At 27.1% G+C, this 19,847-nt stretch overlaps 3 protein-coding genes across 11 annotated transcripts; 1 reads left to right on the forward strand and 2 right to left on the reverse strand.

Annotated features, from left to right (window-relative positions):
• Positions 1-1,593: 1,593 nt before the first annotated feature.
• On the reverse strand, positions 1,594-3,731 carry LOC132944625 (small ribosomal subunit protein eS10). Its single transcript, XM_061014077.1, has 5 exons — positions 3,573-3,731; positions 3,244-3,388; positions 3,066-3,179; positions 1,807-1,989; positions 1,594-1,714 (listed from the first exon to the last, which is right to left on the reverse strand). Exons 2-5 carry the CDS (start codon positions 3,385-3,387, stop codon positions 1,661-1,663), a joined length of 495 nt encoding a protein of 164 aa, XP_060870060.1. The 5' UTR covers position 3,388; positions 3,573-3,731; the 3' UTR covers positions 1,594-1,660.
• A 57-nt stretch (positions 3,732-3,788) lies between these two features.
• On the forward strand, positions 3,789-19,831 carry LOC132944622 (pre-piRNA 3'-exonuclease trimmer-like). Of its 8 annotated transcripts, none has more exons than XM_061014073.1 (13): positions 3,791-4,239; positions 4,870-5,104; positions 5,183-5,467; positions 5,534-5,753; positions 6,149-6,250; positions 6,329-6,436; positions 6,941-7,040; positions 10,034-10,133; positions 10,225-10,314; positions 10,409-10,491; positions 11,506-11,613; positions 11,669-11,719; positions 19,181-19,831. In XM_061014073.1, exons 1-12 carry the CDS (start codon positions 4,109-4,111, stop codon positions 11,709-11,711), a joined length of 1,605 nt encoding a protein of 534 aa, XP_060870056.1. In that variant the 5' UTR covers positions 3,791-4,108; the 3' UTR covers positions 11,712-11,719; positions 19,181-19,831. The 8 variants fall into 8 exon arrangements, 7 of the variants coding, with proteins under 7 accessions (XP_060870057.1, XP_060870058.1, XP_060870056.1 ...); XM_061014072.1 differs by lacking the exon at positions 19,181-19,831 and adding an exon at positions 14,614-14,732; XM_061014071.1 differs by lacking the exon at positions 19,181-19,831 and adding an exon at positions 11,894-14,606.
• Positions 14,752-16,625, reverse strand: LOC132944623 (uncharacterized). Of its 2 annotated transcripts, XR_009664476.1 has the most exons (6): positions 16,350-16,625; positions 16,074-16,232; positions 15,891-15,997; positions 15,721-15,823; positions 15,051-15,204; positions 14,752-15,012 (listed from the first exon to the last, which is right to left on the reverse strand). XR_009664476.1 is itself a non-coding variant. In XM_061014076.1 (5 exons), the coding sequence occupies exons 1-5, from the start codon at positions 16,414-16,416 to the stop codon at positions 15,119-15,121; spliced, it is 522 nt and encodes a 173-aa protein (XP_060870059.1). In that variant the 5' UTR covers positions 16,417-16,625; the 3' UTR covers positions 15,031-15,118. The 2 variants fall into 2 exon arrangements, 1 of the variants encoding a protein (XP_060870059.1); XM_061014076.1 differs by lacking the exon at positions 14,752-15,012 and having other exon boundaries at positions 15,031-15,204.
• Positions 19,832-19,847: the final 16 nt, after the last annotated feature.

Below are 19,847 nucleotides of genomic sequence, written 5' to 3' on the forward strand. Positions count from 1 at the left end.
AATACCTATGTGCATATGCCCAAGAGACGAATCACATTATCTATCTATCTATACACACGCTATAATGTAATATGTATTAATAAAATAATTTGAAGCTTCATAGAAGACTTTAAATCATAAATTAACCTCTTGATTTCCCTTCTACTAAACACTTGTCATCTTAACATTTTAACAAATAAAAAGACAAATAGCACGATGACTACTAATTCTCTTCTTGTCGCACTTTTAAATACAAATAGCTCAAAAATCATTATGTACTAGTGGTACTACAATATTAAGATACTTCATTGGAAAAACAATTTTAGTATTTTTAGCACTCTTCGTGTAAAGTTATTCAAGTAATAAATTGTTTAATATGTATTTTACTTAGAATCAAAGATTACCAGGTAGTGGAAAAAAATCGGTCCAGTTCACACTATTAATAATTATCTTCCGTGTACCATCATCAATGAGTAGCCAATGGCAGAACGCTTTTCTATCGTCTGGAGGTGTAACGGTTTGGATTCTCAATTAACGTGCATAAAAACAGTGTACTCTTATCCTGAATTGAGTCCAGCCATTACCGGGGCTCGGTACTTCATACATTTGCATTATATATCTTGGGAAACTCCATATTCAATATTTGATTCAATACTAATGGGTTTCATGATACATACAACCAAAATAAAACATTTATGTTGCATATTTTAAAATTATAACAAACTAAGAGAAGTATATACATAAAACAAATTAATTTTCAATAGTTTAAAAATTAAGTCACCACATACGCAAGTATTAGCTGTAAATTTGTTATGATCAACCTAGTCTTATTTATTATTTTTTCAATAAGATTTATTTTTACAAACAACTATTGCACGCCGCTGTTTTGTTTTTACTGAAAATTAAGAACTAGTTGTAAATTGTTATCGTTTTACCAGTTTTTAATCAATTTTAAAACTGCAGACTTTATCCAAACAATAACTATAATTAAAAGTGATTTAGGGAAAGCTTATAAAAATTGGAAAACTTTTTAAAAAGATAAAAGCAAATTTTATTTATACTATGTATAAATATATTATCTTCAATATGGGTTGTCTTCCCTAAGATTTTACAACAAATTAACTAATTTTCTACAAGTACACAACACCAATTAGGTCGGTAGATCCAGAAGTGTTAAAAGATTATTTTGTTTACAAAAACTTTCTGAGCCACAACACATGATCATTTAAAGAGTTTTAACTAGGAAAACATAGAATATGGGTACACTAACAATTCGTTATTAAAATATTATATATAATTATTTTTTTTTTTTATTAATACACTTTCCAAGTTTATTTCCATATAAATAAATATTTTATAAAAAAATAACTGCACATTAGAGCTTTTTTTAAAGCATAAGTGTTCGTATATTTCATTGTTTTTTAGTGTTTAAAGATCTGAGCCTAGGTAATTAGTCATTAATATTCATATTATGAGTGTGTAGAGAAGTATGTCAGTTTAGAAAATAATATGTAGTATAAATCTAACTGATAGGTAAATTTAATTTTAAATATTACTAAGATATTTAAGATTTAGGCAAATTGTCGGTTGAAACAATGAAAAAAAAAAATACAATTTGTAAATTTTATACTTTTTTTTATTTTTATTTTTGTTTATTTATAAGTAATATAATTAATTACATTTATTGAGGTGGAGCTCTGCCACGGCCAAATCCACCAAATGCACCAGGTCCTCTCTGAATTAACATAAAAATGTATGATTAATATAATTGTTAAGTTATATTTAAAAAAAAAGTTATTTGTCTGTTATAATTCTAATTATACTTACAAAGTCCAATTCAGCAGTACCAGCACCCACTTCAGCTTTCTTGTCTGTACCAGGTGCACCTGGAGCTCGCCTATATGTTGCTCTGTCTTCACCTGACCGACCGCCTTCAGGTCTACCACCTGGTGTGGTTCTGGGTCCTCTTGAATCTTGTCTAGCTTGTCTCTTCAGTGTAGCTGGAACAATCTGAAGACAAATGTTTATAAAAGCACATCAATATGCATACTGAGCATTATATAAAGATAAATAACAAAAAGTTATCGATCAGAGCTGTAGATTCATACATTTGAATTATTAAACTTGCTAAGACCTATTAAATGCTTGAAAACAGAAAAATGCTTCAGGGCAACAGGATTTTAAAATTTAAATTTGTTATACAAGATTGCATTTTTCTGTATAACAACATACCATGCATTTAAAGTACAAGTAAAGAGCAGTTTTTTTATAAGTGATTTTTACGATTAATTATGAGCCAAATTTGTTGAAAAGTTTATTACTATCTACACATAAAAAAAAAACCGATAAGTAGATGGATAAATAATTAAAAGTAAATTTCCAAAGTCTAATAAAAACAATTATAAACACAAATATGTATTTAATCATACAAATTTGAAACCAAAAAAAATTATGATGTTTATACTGCACATTTGAACATTTTTAGGAATATAGTTGCAGACATATTAATGCCTTTTTTAGTGTATGAACTTAAAAACCATAATTTTTTTTTTTTTGGAATGTACTTCATCAAAATCCACAAAATGTATTTGGGGCATTATTTTTGCGGATTATATTACTATATAATTTTTGGGACATTTATAAAATTATTTTTCGTATTATGACAAATAAATTGCCTTAATTCAAATAATAAATACATAGTACTACGTAATATAAATCATTATCATTTTAACTACAAAATATCAGATAATCTGGTTTTAAATTAGCCAAGGCTGAAATGTATCTATAAGTCACATCAACCAATTAGCTGACTTAATGACATACAACTTTTTTCAGAGTAGATGACTGTGTAATACAATTGTAATTTGTCAAATTTTTTACTCATTTTTTTTATTTTTATAAGCCTACACAATTTTATATGTTGAATGAATTGTTTTTAAATATTTTAAGGGCACTTAAATCCGAACCATTATTATTTTCAATACTTAATGTAGGTTATGTACTAATCGTACCAATACAAATATTTTAAATTATGAATATATTTAATAATAAAATATTGAAGTAAGTTTATAAAACCCTATATTTACCTCAGTTGGCAAATGAAGATAATCCCTAAGGTATTGAATTCCTTCGTTCGTCAAGTACCAATAATAGTGACGCCACGCAAATTGTTCTTTGACATAATCTCTAGATTTGAGACTCTACATAAATTAGAAAACAACATTAATGTATACAGAGTATATTCAGGATAACTGTCTTAAATACCTGCATAGCTTTGATAACTTGCAAATTTGGAATGCCTTCAATATCGGGATGTACAGGTTTATGGAAATCCTTTTCAGCGACCATAACACCTTCTTTGAACAAGTATTCGTAGATAGCCCTACGATTCTTTTTCGGCATCAACATTCTGTTAAAAAAGTATTATTTACTTACTTGAGAATAAATTTATAATACAACACAATATGTACAGATTACAAAAAATATAAATTTTGATTTCTGTCAAAAATCAAATTTATCAGACAGGGATGGCGTTACGAAGTGTATAATATAACTGAATAAAAAGTAAATTAGTTAATTAAATAAATACTTACTTCGATGTTTGTGGATGAAAAATGTTCTCAAATACAAACGGAACGGCCGAAACTGAGTAGTAAATACCACAATTATTTAGAAAGAAGAGACTATGTTATCACTCAACCAACCTCAAAATATTTTTCGTGTTGACTGTTCGCTGTTGAGACAATATTTTTATTAACCGCTAACGCGGTATAAGAAATTATAATAACAGCTACCACAATCTCGTTGTGTCATTTGCGCGGCAAATGGCAATATTATCTCTTATCGCTATCATAATTAGACCTATAAACAGTATAAACTATTTTAGTATTTTCATTCTCCAGACAATTAATAGCATAGAACAATATATTAGGTACCTTATTATACCAAATTTATGTACAGTACTGCAGCGCATATAAAATGTGTACAGTTGAATTTCAATAAGTTAGGTAATAGATATTTAATACCTATCTATTATAGGTTTTTTCCATAGATCTATAATAGTTTATAGATTTTCTTCACATTGATTGAAAATTCGAATTTTTTTTTGATTTTATTTTACATTTAAAAAATGGGTGAGATTACTTGTGAAAATTTTTATTCCGAATTACCGGTTATCGAAGAAGAAATCAAAGAATGTGCTTTTATAAGCTTAGATATGGAGTTCTCCAAATTATTCGACAATGTATCAAAGCCATTTAGGTAAGTTTTTTACATATATCCACAATAAAAATAAAAATCTACAGGAATAACAAGGCCAAATTTAAGTTAAATTACCAATAAAATTATCATAATAAAAAATATATTTTTTAGATGCATGCTCAATGACAAGTTTAAAAAGCCTGCCAGAATATATAGGTTATTATGATAGATATAGTGAACTTCCCTTAGTACTGGAGATTGATGTTTCTAATTAAAATTTTGAAACCCAACACAAACCATAAGAGCTATAAGTAAGCTCAGTTATAACTAAATACAGAAATGTTTGAAAAAATTCAATAATAGTTGCCAGTATTTTCTCATGATATATTACTAAAAAGTAAAAATATGTACCTTCTTAAAGAAAAATTGTTTTCGTTTTTTTTAATTTTTCCTTTGACCAAACCTGTAACTTATTCAGTGTGCTGGTATTAGAAAGACTGTTATTTCTCATTGCTAATTTAGGAAGTAAAATATCTACATTATTTAACATTTTTTTTATTTAATTATTTTTTTATTACGAATATCTATGTTTTGGTTTATCTTTTACAAATGCAGTTATTCATAGACATTTTTTTACAATATCATCTAATCAATTATTGTAATTTACTAACATCATAAATGCATTTACAGTTTATTCGATACAACGGAAGAACGATACAACAAATTGCACCGAAAAGTATCTGATATAACTTGTATTCAGTTTGGTATGGCGATTTATGTTTATGATGACAAAATTAAAACATTTAAAACGAGTACATACTCATTTTATACATACCCGCAGACATTTTATAAATCTGATAGTGTGGTCAATTTTCAAACATCATGTGTTGAATTTTTATGTAAACATAGTTTTGATTTTAACAAGGTAAATCTTATTTTATACCTATTTATTTTAATTATTTTAATCAATATTTTACAACTATTTAATTTTATTTTTATTTAGTTGTTTCATAGCAGGGTACCATATTTAACCGATGAAGAAGAATTAAAAATAAAGTCAGAAATGTTGGATGAATTATTTTTTGACAAATATTTTGAAACTAATATAAAATTTCGTTCTATTGAAGAAGAATTAATGAAAGTTTTAAAAATTGTTTCTGAATGGTATGATACTGCCAATTATGGAGAGCAGACGTTTTTAGAAATAAATGGATGCAATGAACCTGCATTTATTATATTAATGCAATATTATCTTCTGAAAAAGTTAAAATATATACTCATAGATGAAGTAATATTATAAAGAAAATAACCATTACCTACCTATGATAATTTGTAAAATATTTATATTTTTTAGAGTCAATTAGGATTGAATATTACAAAAATAGAAGCTAATACAAATTCAGAAATATTGAACAAAACAGTTCATGAAAATCTAAAATTAAGTTTATTAAATAAAATGATGGGTGTCAAATATTTAATGAAACTAATATCAAAATTGAAAAAACCGATAATTGGGCATAACTGTGCTTTAGATATTTTAATTTTATCCAACCAATTTTTCACACCCTTACCTGGTCAGTGTATATACATAGTTTAACATATTTACATATTTATCAGGCTAAAATACTAAATTAGTTTAAAATTTAAATATTTCCACATTTCACCTTTAGATAGTTACCTAAATTGTAATATTATAGATCCACAATTTGTTGGTTTTGCAATCATTAGATTGATCGAATGACTGATGAATTTGTCCCTATCCATCATAGCTACTTTCAGTCTTTGTAAGTTCTTCCTATGTCTTCTATGATCTGTTTCATATAAAATTGTTGATTGTACCAAATCAAGTTTCCCAATTTCATTAAACTAAATCCTATTGCACAATTTTTTTTTAAGTTTATGAAGCATGATAAATTAAATCAAATATATTCATACATAATGTATACATTCTATACGTTTCTTATTTCAGAAAACTTTAAAGATTTCCAAAATTTTGTATCCAACAACTTTGGACCAATTTATGATACTAAATTATTATGTAAGGAGGTTAAACGTATAGTATCTAAAAATGGTTTGTAAGGTTATTAAATTATAAAGTTTGATTGACTTATGATTTTTATAAACTAAATGAAAATTATTTTTTCATCAGATAAATGGATTGGAAGTTCTCTCCCGGAAATATATTCATATTTAAAAGATGGAGATGGCAAAAAATATCCAGATTCTATAAGTATTCAATTGACTAGTGTTGAAGAACGTAAGAATATAACATATTTCATAATATTCATTATTCATATTTAGTTAATTAATTATTTTTTTAAAAACAGCATTAAAATTAAAATGTACTGCTTTGTCCTGTTTTTGGTAAAAACCTATGAATATAAAAGAACCATTAATATTTATTTCATAAAAAACTATCTATTAAAGTAAAAATAATAACTTTTAATGATGTATATTATTATTTTAGAAATAATATTTGTGTAATAATTTATGATGAAATTTGTTTTACTAAATTTTATTTTAATATATAAATAATAAACAATCATTTCTTTTTAACTAACATTAAAAACGTATAATTTCTGTAGGGCGTTACCACTGGGTAACCTTCCTAATCTTAAGACTCACTGTTAATTTTTCTGCCTTTTATCAAACCTACTTATTATGCAAAACTGTATAGATTGTAGATTTGCTTAAAATAAATAATAATAATAATAACATAACATTTTATTGCATTATATTGAAAAGTCTTTTTATATTCTAGCTCAAGATATGAAATTACACCATGCTGGGTGGGATGCCTATTACACTGGTTATTGTTTTGTTAGAATGATTCATATTATCAAAAGCTTCTCTTGTAAAACGTAAGTTGATTTATCATATGAAAATAAAATATTTTAAAAATATTTTAGCTGCACTTAATATATTATATTTAAAATGTTAAGTTAAATTAATATATAATATATACGTTACCATCAGTGATGTAAATTAGGTTATAACATAAATACCCAGCCAATATTAAAAATGTCGAACCGCAATTTCTTAAAACAAACTATGTGATGTACCTATAAAAATTCCTGGTTTTTCTGTATAATTGGTATGGTGCACTGAAATAATTAAAATTTGATAAATATTATACTAAAAAACATTGAACTAAAACATTTTGAACAGTTATATGCATTTAGTCTGTTATACTACTAATTGTTACTATTGTATATCAAACAGTTGCTAGCCGTACAGGTACAGGATTGTCTGGATTATTTAAACTTTAAAAATTGTGTATTATTAAATAAATATATTATGATAAGGGTTATAGGAACTAAAATTTAAAATAAAACTTCGGCATCTGCATGTTACACTAATGGAATAACCTAGGTAAACCACCGTCATGTAAAAATTTATCAGGAACATAATATATTAATATGTGCTTGCCAGTGGTTGTTTTTTAAGTTACCCATTTGGGCTGGTCGAAACTTTTACCCCCTTCTATTTAAAACTGAAATGACACCACTGACTACCACCCACAGCCTACAGATAGGTTTTATAACACAGTAAACTATTAATAATGTCATCCTCTGTAATTACCGATTTAGAAATCAAAATACTGCGGACTGCCGAGGACCCATCGTTTTTATTATTAAAATTATCACCTAAGAAAATCTAGGAAAACAGATTTTAACAAGTCGTATAGTTTCTGACAGCTCTCTGTTATTAAGAAAATGCCGACTGATAGTTACGAAGAATTCAAGGGGGGGGGGTGTGACGACCCACCATACTCCCATTGCCACCGGCCCTGTAGGCAAGGTTGTAAAATTCAAATATTTTGTTATTACATTTACAACTATGACTAGGAAATTACCTTGATGTCTAATAGTGATAAACAATGTTGATAATTTTGTGTACCGAAATATTTAAATTTGGTTAGAAATTAAATAATACATATAAAATAAATTATATAAATAAAATAAATAAATTGAATCATTTATTTTCACAATTTTATATACTGTGACACTTTGAAGGTAGGTACTACAGGTAAATACTAGATATATGTTATGCAATGACGCAATGTGCTAGTGCTTATTAGGCATGCGTTTGTACAAATATTATAATTTAATTAATTATTATAACAAATAAGTTATCGCGATTTCTATTGTGTGCCTACTATATAGATGACATAGATTCTAATATTCTATATAGACAGCTATATTTTACTTAAAATGTACCTACTGTACGACAATCGACATATTAGAGCTGGAAAGTATGTTATTGTTAGTACGGATTATAGATAAAACGAATTGACAATGCAAGACTGTTTCTAATTAAAATGTAAAAATACATTTTTTAAACTTCTACATACTTAACTGTTTACAACTTTTAATAAGTACTTACCTACAATTAGAGTTTACCTAACAACCAGTTTACAATATATTTTTGATTTTTGATTTGAAATTGAATTCAACATTTTTATCAAAATATATGTCTGAAAAAGCCCGAAGTTGTTGTCATTACCTAGGAAATATTTCTAAATTCATCATTCCCTGAGAATAGTGGACATTAGCGTTATTTCCTAATTAATATCGTATACTGTCTAATTTTATCGGAAATATTGTTACTGACTAATGACTAGTCATTTATGTTAATTCCTTAATTTACGTCTATGCCGGTAACATATATACCTAACTATATTTCTATATTGTATTATATTATTATACTGACTTATTTTAATTATATAATTTTATCATATTTCAGTAATTAATTACAAAAAATTAGCTTAAATTTATGTAATGAATTTTTGTAAATTCTATCTTTGTTTTTTAGATAGACATAAAAATAGTATCAACCGGGTACATTTAATATGATTCTAATGGTGTTTATAACCAATATGACTAGTTGTTTTTTGTGAATAATTATTATTTAACGGTTTAGGACATTTTGGCGTAGGGCCATTACAGAAATTAGGTATAAAATATAAATATATGTATAAATAATTTTTGTATACAAAACTGTACATAATAATTAGGTATATTTAAGTATAATAATACACATTTAATTAAAATAAGGAGAATGCTATTAAAATTATGAATACAAATATTCAGGTCATCATACTAAAATTATGTGCTATTCCTCTTAAAAAACTCATAATATTATGATTATCATAATCGCTGACTAATTTTAAAATACGTTTATTGACGTCGATTTTATTTTTTTTTTTGTGGACTTTTGCCTGTTTCTAATTGGCAAAAGAAGGTGTCTCGGCCACTTTGAATTCACCTTAAACATGATATAAATACCCATAGTGTCGGGAGGTCAACTGCCATTTGTAGATTAAGCTGACAATTTGCCGCTTCTGCATGATTATTTGTTCGATCTTCTTTAAGTGCGCGATCATGAACGTTCCAAATTATAGGGGGGAAAAGTGGGTTACGACGACGATTTCTTACAACTGTACCGATGTAGTTTTCTTCAAACCATTCTAAGAGAGGAAATATTTCTTCAGGCAGTTCATCATATAATAAGTTTACACTATTGTAAATGTCGTCAATTTTAACAAAAGCTGAAGCCAAATAATCCCATAGTATATATATATATAATTATTATTATATAGTTCATACGGCATACCTGCATCCAACCGACGAATGTGAGATAAAAGCTGATAAATTATATCGGTACAATATAATTAATGCTAACATTATATTATCTAAACGCGGTTAAAATCATTTTATGAAAAAATGACTACGCCGAAACGATCACGCCAAAATGGCCATGCCGAAATGTCCGGATTCGATTATTCAATGATACTGAATGTTTTTATAAAATATAATTAATTTAATAAATACATTTGAATGAATGTTTATAGTGAAAATACGGGTCAAAGATATACCTTAACAGAACTTTTAAAATCAATAGAATTTTCTAAGAACAAATTGTTCACCAGTCGATCAATTTCAAACATTTTGGTGAGTATTCATTAATGGTATGAGGTATAATATTATGTTACATTAAAAATGATATATTATATACCAACTCAATAAATATGTTTTTAAAAAGGATTTGGAGGCAGATGATCATCATAATCCCACAAATTATTTAATTATTCAGAATAAAGGAATTCTTTATAAAGCTTTGGATTTAAAAATAGTAAATAATATAATAAACTTGTATTAATAATGATATTATCTATTTGTATATTATTTCATTTCATTATGATTGTGTTTATATTTTTTGGTTTCAGCTTAAACAAGATCTCCAAGAAATTTGTAGTTTTGATATAAAATTACTTTCAAAATATACTGCACTGGTTGCCTTCCCTTTCATGTACGTTTTCCTAAATTATTTGATTTAACGTTTTTAATATACAAATTTGGTTGTACCTACGACATTAATCTAAAGCCATAATTCTGTAACTTGTTAGGTTAAATCAATACTTTTAGAATCATAAGCAAGCAAAGCGTGGACAAAACAAATTTTGAAATCTCCAACCACTAACTACTTTGTTTAATTATCCTCTTTGCAATTTTTATTGGTCTTCTTACTAATATGATGTTATGAGTGATAACATAATATACAGTTTTCAAAAATTAATTGTTAACAAAGTAACAGTTAAAATAGTAAAAAAAAGTTATAAATTTAAATTGAGATTTTTCACCTTAAGTGATATTTTGTTTTAAATTATAATTTTTGTGGTCCAGCTATACATTAAAAATGTATAGTATTTTTTTTTGTATTATTGGTTAGACTTAAATTCATAATTTGTCTGTATATTTTAGATTCTGAGCGAAGCGATGAATCTATTGATTTTATAATGATGTGTTTTTTTTTATTTTTTTTGATTTTTGTGTCTGTCATCACCTTTTAGGACAGTAAAAGCGCTTGGATTTTCTTCAACAGTAACTTTTCTGATAGGAAAGTGAATCTAGTTGGTACTTTGGGGGATCAAAAGTAAAAATTTCCCAGTAGTTTTCAAAAGCGACATGAAAAACGGGAATTTTTACGCAAAATCGATTTTGGTTTTTGGCGTAAGTCTAAAACAAATGACCGTAGGGACATGAAATTTTGACTGAATGTTTATAATTGAATCGTTTTTCTTATACAATGATATTATATCATTGAATTCAAATTTAACACTATCCATTACAGTGATCCACTTGCAACCTACTGTACAGCAGAGCGATATCTACTTATCCACCTTTTTCAATTTGACCAAACACCAATAATTGATCACTATTAATTTTTTTTTTTTAATTTTACCTGTATTTTTGTAGTTGTTTTAAATTATTCATTGTATTAATTATTATTACCTAATTAATATTATTTTTTAACTTTTAATAGGCATAGTCGTATCATTTATAAACTAAAGACAACCTACAAAGTGGAAAATTATTCAGTATATCAAAGAAAGAAAAAAAACAAACAAATTATTTGCCTCAGTTTAGCTATGTTAGTATTTATATAAAAAAAAAATTCAAACATTAATAAGATAATTTTTTTTCAGAATAACTGCTTGTGTGACAATTATGAAATATTTAAGAAAATAATTAAAGAGGTAAGTACAAATTCTAAATATCTATAAAAATATTTACTTGTTGTTATACAATTATATACATTAGGTTTTAAATTATTTTAATAATATTTACATAAATGTTAAATAATTCAATTGAAAGATTAATGTAAAATAAAGTTTCTAATTAGTATTATTTATATTTGTTTAACTAAAAAGTGTTTCACATAGCTTATTCACAAAATCACAAAACAATGTGGAAAACAACACAAAATAATTTAATTAAAAAATATATACTTTATTAGTTATTACATAGAAGCCAGAAGGCCAGCCAAGATTAAGACCTAGAATGGTGTCCTTAAGCCTTGAAAAATGTAGTACCAATATTATATTAGCCCTTCGTGAAAATATTATATTAATTATTTAATTGTACAAACTTTACGATTTTTTGTTTTTTTCATGTGCAAAAACCCTTTATTACTCAACTTGAATAAACGATAAAATATATTAGACATATAATATGAACAAAAAGTAAAACAATTTAAATTAAATTAAATTATTGATTTATTTATTTTAAATACTAATAAAATAATTATAAATAAATAAATTTGGTCCAATTGATTTAAACAATTTAAATCAAATAATACTACAAAAAATACATGGTTTATCTAAATACTGGGTTTATACAATTTTACATATTGTTACTGGGTCTATGCATGTCTTATAAGAGTAAAAATATAGACGATTCGTTCAATTCTGAGTGTAAAAAAAATGCATATTTGAAAATATTTCATAGGTTAGGGAATATTTAACCCATTTAGCATATTTTGGAATATTTTGTAAATTGTGAGAAAAAAATATTTATTTATTATTAATATCAATAATACGGAACCCGGAAAATTTTTTTTTAACATTTATAACTATTTGTCATTTAAATATAAAGAAAACACACAGTTATAGTATCATAAATGGCCGTGAAAATTAAAAAAATCAGTCAATTTTAAAAACCTATTAACACAATGGAACCATTCAACAAAAAAGACATTGTTTTAACAGTGGACAAAAATAAAAGCATATAATATTAATGTTTATTGATTATTTTTGCATATTTTTTAAATTTTTGAGAATTTTCGAAGGTTGTTTAGAGAATATTACCACAGAATATTTGAAATATATTTAATATATTCTGTGATATTACCATCATATATTAGGTGTATTAAGAGAATATAAATCTGGTCTTTAGTTATATCACTGAATACAATTTGTACAAAATCAAAAAAAGTTAAAAGATAATTATTAATTTGGATTTTGTATCAAAAAATACAAGTACCATAATTAATCATAAATCCGTCATCTGTAACCTATACTGTTTTAAACCTAAATACTTGCTTGATGGTTAAAATCCTAACAAATTAAAATTATACTCCTTTAAAATATAAAAAGGTTGGCAAGTGGGTGTCGCTCTGCTGTAAAGTATGTTACAAGTGGGTCACTGTAATGCTTGATGTTAAATTTGAATTCAATGGTATAATATTGTTGTGAATAAAGTATATAAGTTTATATATAACTTATTTACGTGGAACCTTGTTTTAAATTTTCAATCCTTAGCTATAAAAGTTGAACATTTTATAAATTTTCAACTTCAAAATAATTATTAAATTTTGTCAAAATTCAAACTTTAAATGCTTACAAAAAAAAATTGGGCCTATGTATTTTTAATATTTTTCAACTGCAATTGTAATATTATATCAGGAGCCCTGCATTAAATTTTCACGCTTTTTTACCCAACAAATAAAATTTTATTGATATTTATAGAAAAAAAAACTAAAATAATTGAAAACTGACAGTGTTCGTAAACAGCTCAAAAAGAGTCAAATTATTTTATAAATTTTATCATGTATAGAAAGTGCTAATATAAACATTCGGTGAAATTTTCAAGTATCTACAGTCATTCGTTTTTTAATTACAACAAAATAAGAAAATCGTTACAAGAGAAATCAAGGGAATATCAAATGTTGTAAAAATATGAATTTCAAACGCTCATAAAAATTTAATTTGACTTGTAGACATTTTTTTTTTGATAAAGGTAAACAAACTTATGAGGATTCTTGAATTACATTTTCAAATCTTAGATTTAAAAAGAAAATTTTTTATGAATTTCTAACTCAAAATAATTTGCAAATTTTTGTCATTTTTTAAACTTTCAATGCTTATAAAAAAAAGTTTGTGACTGGATTTTTAATATTTTTAATCTGTTTTTGAAACAATATATTAGGAGCCTTCTATTGAATTTTCAAGCTTTTTACCCAACAAATAACATTTTATTGACAATCAGAAAAAAAAACTGAAAATTGATTATGTCTGTAAACAGCTCAAAACAAGTCAAAATATTTTGAATATTTTATGGTGTATAGCAAATGTTAATATAAATGTTCAGTAAAAAATGTATGTATATACTGTGATTTGTTTTAGACTTACGCCAAAAACCAAAATCGATTTTGCATAAAAATTCTGGTTTTTCCTTAATTTTTATGTTGTTTTTCCCGGCGCTTTTGAAAACTATTGGGAATTTTAAATTTTGACAAAACCATTTGACCATCACTGATAATATTCTATTACTTGCTAGATCCTTAAATAAGAACTTTGTTAATATGAAAAAATGTTTATTATTATTTAGAAAATACCTTAAATTTCTTTAAAACCAAAAATACCAAATCCTTTTTCTCATTCAAAATACAAGAATTATAAATAGAATACAACAATGTATAATAAAGCTAGCTTTGTAAAAAAACGCTAAGTGCATCAAAATGCCAGCACTATTTAATAATTAGTATTAATTTAATGTTCAGCTAAAGACAATCTCTGAAGTAAGTTGTAGTAATACTAAGATTGACAGCATATCAATATTATGTCATTAATGACCCCATAAAATCCCTTAGACGGCAGATTCCATAATTATCTCAACATGGTCTGATACAAAATTCCTGATGCTTGATCAAAATGGTAACACTATTGTGCAATTCGTAGGATCATACGTCATAACAATAATGAATTTCTGCTAATACATATATTATAAGTTATAAAATTGTTTATACTTTATTTTTATTTCATTGTCATATCTTATTCTAAAATCAATAGTAAAATATAATTATATTATAATTTAAGTTTGTTAACTACATATGTTAAAATTCTTGGTTGCATAAATAATAATATTATATTCTCGGATTATTGTTTTAACATATAATGAGTGATGACTAAAGAATTATGATAATATTAATAATATTACCTATAACTTTTCAATATTTACTCTAGTGCAGATACAATTATTGTAAATTTTGTTTACAATAAGCATAATATGAGCTGAAGAAATAAACTATTTATTAGTAATATTATAAAATTGTACATAGATATTAATTATTGAAATAAAATATTTATTTTTCACTTTTATCCACATCCACCTCCAGAACATGCACTTCTTCTTGGAGGTCTATAATTTGAACCACTGCCAGATCCCATTAAAGGTTTGTAATCTAAAGAACACGAAATGTTTATCAATTAATAAAAATATAGGTATTGAACCAATGCCAAATTATGTATACATCAAAATAGTAAGTTGTATATACAGTTAATAAAACTGTTTCTATGTAGGTATATTTATTTACTATGAAAATTAAAATAAAATAATTATTAAATGAACCTACAAGTAGTTTTAATTATCAGATCTATGTAATACATATACTTAAGAGGTATACATTATATATTGGGTCAAGTTGGTTGAGAATACAAACAATTTTAGAACAATTAAATACATAAATGATACCATACTCTGTCCAGCGAGAGAAAGGGCTTACACTGTGTCACCCTGCTATCAAAACAGAATCCCCTAAGAAAGGGTGTTACGGGGTGCACAGAAAACCCAATAATGATCGACCTGCGTTGCATTCTCTCGCTGAACAGATTATGGAAAAATGAAAAAAATTATCTTTATGCCGGTGAAAATGTCTTTTAATCAATGCACAACACTTAAATTTAAAAATAAATATTACCTGGTTTTGAATTTTTTGACTTTTCAGAACTGTTCATAGACTGTCCTGCGGCCATTCCATTATTTAATAGTGCTCGTTTTTCTTCTAATAATTTCTTTTCTTTCTAACATATAATTCAATATTGATTTAAATTAGAACTAAAATTTACTATAATTATTAACTAATTTTACTTCTTTTTGTTTTTCAAGTGCTATTTTAGCCTTTTTCTCATATTCTTCTTGGAATTTTACTCGAGCTCTTTGTAATTCCTCTTGTTTTTGTTTAAATAAATCTGGATCTATAAATTATACATGGCTATTTTTATTAGTTTCTGTCAATGAAAACTAATATGATAAATTGATAACTATACATACTTTTTTTAATGTCTGCATCATATGCAGCTACTGCTCTTTGTTCTGACCATTTTAAATAATGAGGCCATAATTTGGGGACTAAATATGCCAACAATATTATAAAAGCCAGGAAGTACCATCCATTATTTTGAATAAATTCTAAAAAACTCCATAGATAGCCTATGTTGAAAAACAAGTCCATAGTTATAAATTGTATTTATAGTACTGAATAATTTATTATTAAATTCATAATTTATTTCAACAACCTTGACATTGTATTTAAAGTCTTACGCTCACCTGTAATAGATTCAAAATATGAAATTTCTTCTTCGTCTGCATAAATTATCTCCTCCTCCATATCCATTTTTATACCTTCACTATTGATTATTTTATAAAAACCAAAATTGAATACGATGTGTCGTGTAAATTAAAAATGTTATTTAAAAAAGTCAACCGACAAACATTCGTTACCAATTTTAATAATTTACTTTACGGCTAGACGAAACTCGTAAATTAAGTTATATCACAGAATATCATAGTTCGTGGCTGTCACAATCACTGAATCACAATTCACAATGATAATTATTATCGTGTCACTTTGTAATATGACGTTGTTTATGTTGATATGAAATAATGATAAACAATTTCCATTATCAGAAACAGTGTGACCGAGTAAGTGAAAAGTGTATAGCTTAGTCGGTCGAAGAATAAATCGAACATTCGAATGTGGACATATTTTGTTAGAGAATAGAGACTATTAATTCTCAAAATATGTTATGAAGCTCGATTTAGATAAAATACCATTTTATTTATATCGTGAACCGAAGACAATAAAATATGCTTTAAGGGGATTCTATACCGTGATTTTCTGTTTTTGTCTGACACTCGCGTGACATAGTATTTTAGACGTGTTTTTTGCCAAACATACCAGTTTATCTAATGACGCGATAAGAATTCTAAAAACAAATTTGAATTTGCCGTCAAGTCTACTTGATATCGAGTATCCCACATTTTTGATTTTTTGATTTTAACTTCTTCGAAAATTGAAATAGTACAATTTTTAAATACTCTTTTATAATATGACATTTTTAGGAATTTGTGGGATAATATCGAAAATGTGGGAAAGTCGATTTCAAGTAGACTTGACGACAAATTCAAATTTATTAGCCGAGAAGACTGAGGGCTTTATACATACATGTGGCCCCCCTTGGCCCCTCCCTCAATCCAGGCTTGTCAAAAAGACGCCCCTTCGACCCCCCCCCCCCCTCCGTGACGCACAAATTGACTATACGCTTAGGCCACAGGTACAGACATAATACATTTAAATATTCAAGTGGGTACGCACATTTTTTTTTAAACTTTTGTATCCACCTTTTAATTTTTTTACAATTCAAGCCCTGCTCATTATAGATTAGATCCTTGCCTAAATAATTTTAACGCATACATAAATTATTGTATCATGATCAAGTAAATTAACTTGTACCGCGTAATATGTCCACTTATCTACCTCGGTAGACCTAATACACCGGAAATGCCGATAGTTATGTAGATGAATTCTAAAGTAGTATAGTAAGTATCATGACCGCTAGTTTTTAAAGACATACAGTATAGTAATAAGCCCTTAATCAACTTGTCATAGCGCACCGGGATAGTGGGATGTAATTGGTTAGCAATATACGGGGTGATTTATTAAGCGTAAAACACTCATTATCTCAAAAAGTATTAATGTTTTTGAAAATATTTTTTTACATAGTTTCAAGTTATTAAAAAAACAACATTTTAATTAAAAAATTATATTTTTAAATATTTTTTATCTTTATAATTTTTTAAGTTTTTTTACTTTTTTGAATGACAGCATAGAGTTTTAATTTCATTTTCCAAAGCAGAATATTTTTCTAAGTATTCTAATACATAAATATCGAATTTAAGACGAGTAGTTTATGAGTTATAAGTATTTAAGGTTTGGACTAACGGAGTAGTGGATACACATTTGCGGGGTAACCCCATACCACTCCACTCCGCCCATCTAAACTTTAAATGCTCATACCTCATAGACTACTCGCCCTAAATTAGATTTTATGAATCAAAATACTTGGAAAAATATTCTGCTTTGGAATATGAATTTAAAACTCTATGCTGTCATTCAAAAAAGTAAAAAACTTAAAATATTATATAGATAAAAAATATTTAAAAATATAATTTTTTAATAAAAACATAGTTTTTTAACGACTTGAAACTATGTAAAAAAATATTTTCAAAAACATTAATACTTTTTGAGATAATGAGTGTTTTACGCTTTATGAATCACCCTGTACATGAAAATAGTATTGTGTAATAGCTGTGCCAACTTGGTTAGGTATTATTCATACTTTTTTTATATTTTAAATATACTTATTTTTACATGTCGCTGTATAATGGATAGTGTTAAATTCGGATTCAATGGTTTCGTAATATTATCATTGTATTGCGCGCGAACAATACTTCGATCACAAAGCTCACTGATACACCTGGCGCATTTTGTCAGCTTGTCACACAAACGCGAACAAATCTCAATACTCGTATGCTCACACGAGGTTTGCCTGCACGCACGGCGCGTTGAGCGATCACGCTCGTTGCGCTCACATCAACGGCTGGAACGCGACGGCTATAAGCGGCGGCACACAATAAAATGTCGACCAAAACCACAAGGGGGTTTTAAAGCGGCCAAACAGACAGCGCGCTAAGTAACGCGGGTACATCCACGGCTCAAGGCGGCGAGCGAACGCAACGCTGCGTCAGGCTCGACCGCCGGGCAAAGTCAAGTAAAATGTACAATAATTGTACATTTGTCCAAGTACAGCCGGCGGCCACGCGCACGGCCAACGACCGGTGCTTGATGGCGGATGAGGGGTTAAGCCACTTCGCGAACTTTCGTCGTCCGCCGCACCACTGGGAGAGTAATATATGTCGAAGCTACGGCGCGGTGGCGCGGTGGCGCGGTGGCGCGAAAACGCGTCCGTGTTCGAACATAGGCGTTCTTAATTTTATAGAACAAGATGTGGATATAGTTTTTTAACTTTTGTGATTTAATTACGTATATTATTATGAGTTAATTTTTTTAATGGTTATATGCTTGTTATAACTTATAGCAAATATCCGCAGTGGTTGTTTTTGGATACCAACAACGCGAACATCTGCCGTGTCGATGAAGTCTCGAAGGTTGGAACAAGTTCAAGCATCAGCGGCAATCGATAAACTATGATAATATATTATATTTATAGGTAGAATGTGTACTCTGTGGCCTTAGATATACCATTGATTATAAACACTAGTATTCAAAGCAATGGATATAAAAACTGTGTATAGTCTGTACTATGTAGTGTAGTTTTAGCTTTTATTACTCTAAGCGGTAAGCTTTAAATTGTAATGCAACAGCAATAAACAAAATACACATATGTTATTATTATACATACTACGCGGTTTCAAACGAGTTTTAATATTATTCCTAGTTAGGAATAACTATTGCACCATTGTGATTGTTTATAAATATTGTAATTTAATTATGTATGAGTAGGTAGGTATACAATACATGATTAAATTATACAAAAGGGCAATAATATTATAAATATTTGTATTGAATATTATTTTTGGGGTATATTAATTTATCATGCCCTAATGGGCCTATAACTCCGAAAAATGTAACGTAGTTAATAGTAGTTATGTCCTATGGTTAAGCTGGTTAGGGTAAATAGTAACCAAAGGTTCAGTTCAAGTAACCTTGAATGCTCAATTGAATATAATATATTATAATAGCCA

The sequence above is a fragment of the Metopolophium dirhodum genome, chromosome 5 (genome assembly GCF_019925205.1).
Source record: "Metopolophium dirhodum isolate CAU chromosome 5, ASM1992520v1, whole genome shotgun sequence".
In the NCBI taxonomy this organism is placed as follows: domain Eukaryota; kingdom Metazoa; phylum Arthropoda; class Insecta; order Hemiptera; family Aphididae; genus Metopolophium; species Metopolophium dirhodum.

Bases quoted from the DNA above. Each gene is read 5' to 3' on its own strand.
- LOC132944625 (XM_061014077.1), bottom strand. From the start codon at position 3,387: ATGTTGATGCCGAAAAAGAATCGTAGGGCTATCTACGAATACTTGTTC. The intron at 3,180-3,243 runs GTATTTAAGACA...TAATTTATGTAG, and splicing joins AAGTTATCAAAGCTATGCAG to AGTCTCAAATCTAGAGATTA. The intron at 1,990-3,065 runs GTAAATATAGGG...ATTTGTCTTCAG, and splicing joins ATCTTCATTTGCCAACTGAG to ATTGTTCCAGCTACACTGAA.
- LOC132944622 (XM_061014073.1), top strand. From the start codon at position 4,109: ATGGGTGAGATTACTTGTGAAAATTTTTATTCCGAATTACCGGTTATC. The intron at 10,134-10,224 runs GTGAGTATTCAT...GTTTTTAAAAAG, and splicing joins GATCAATTTCAAACATTTTG to GATTTGGAGGCAGATGATCA. The intron at 10,315-10,408 runs GTAAATAATATA...TTTTGGTTTCAG, and splicing joins AAGCTTTGGATTTAAAAATA to CTTAAACAAGATCTCCAAGA.
- LOC132944623 (XM_061014076.1), bottom strand. From the start codon at position 16,416: ATGGATATGGAGGAGGAGATAATTTATGCAGACGAAGAAGAAATTTCA. The intron at 15,998-16,073 runs GTATGTATAGTT...TATAATTTATAG, and splicing joins TGATGCAGACATTAAAAAAA to ATCCAGATTTATTTAAACAA. The intron at 15,205-15,720 runs GTAATATTTATT...CGTGTTCTTTAG, and splicing joins GTCAAAAAATTCAAAACCAG to ATTACAAACCTTTAATGGGA.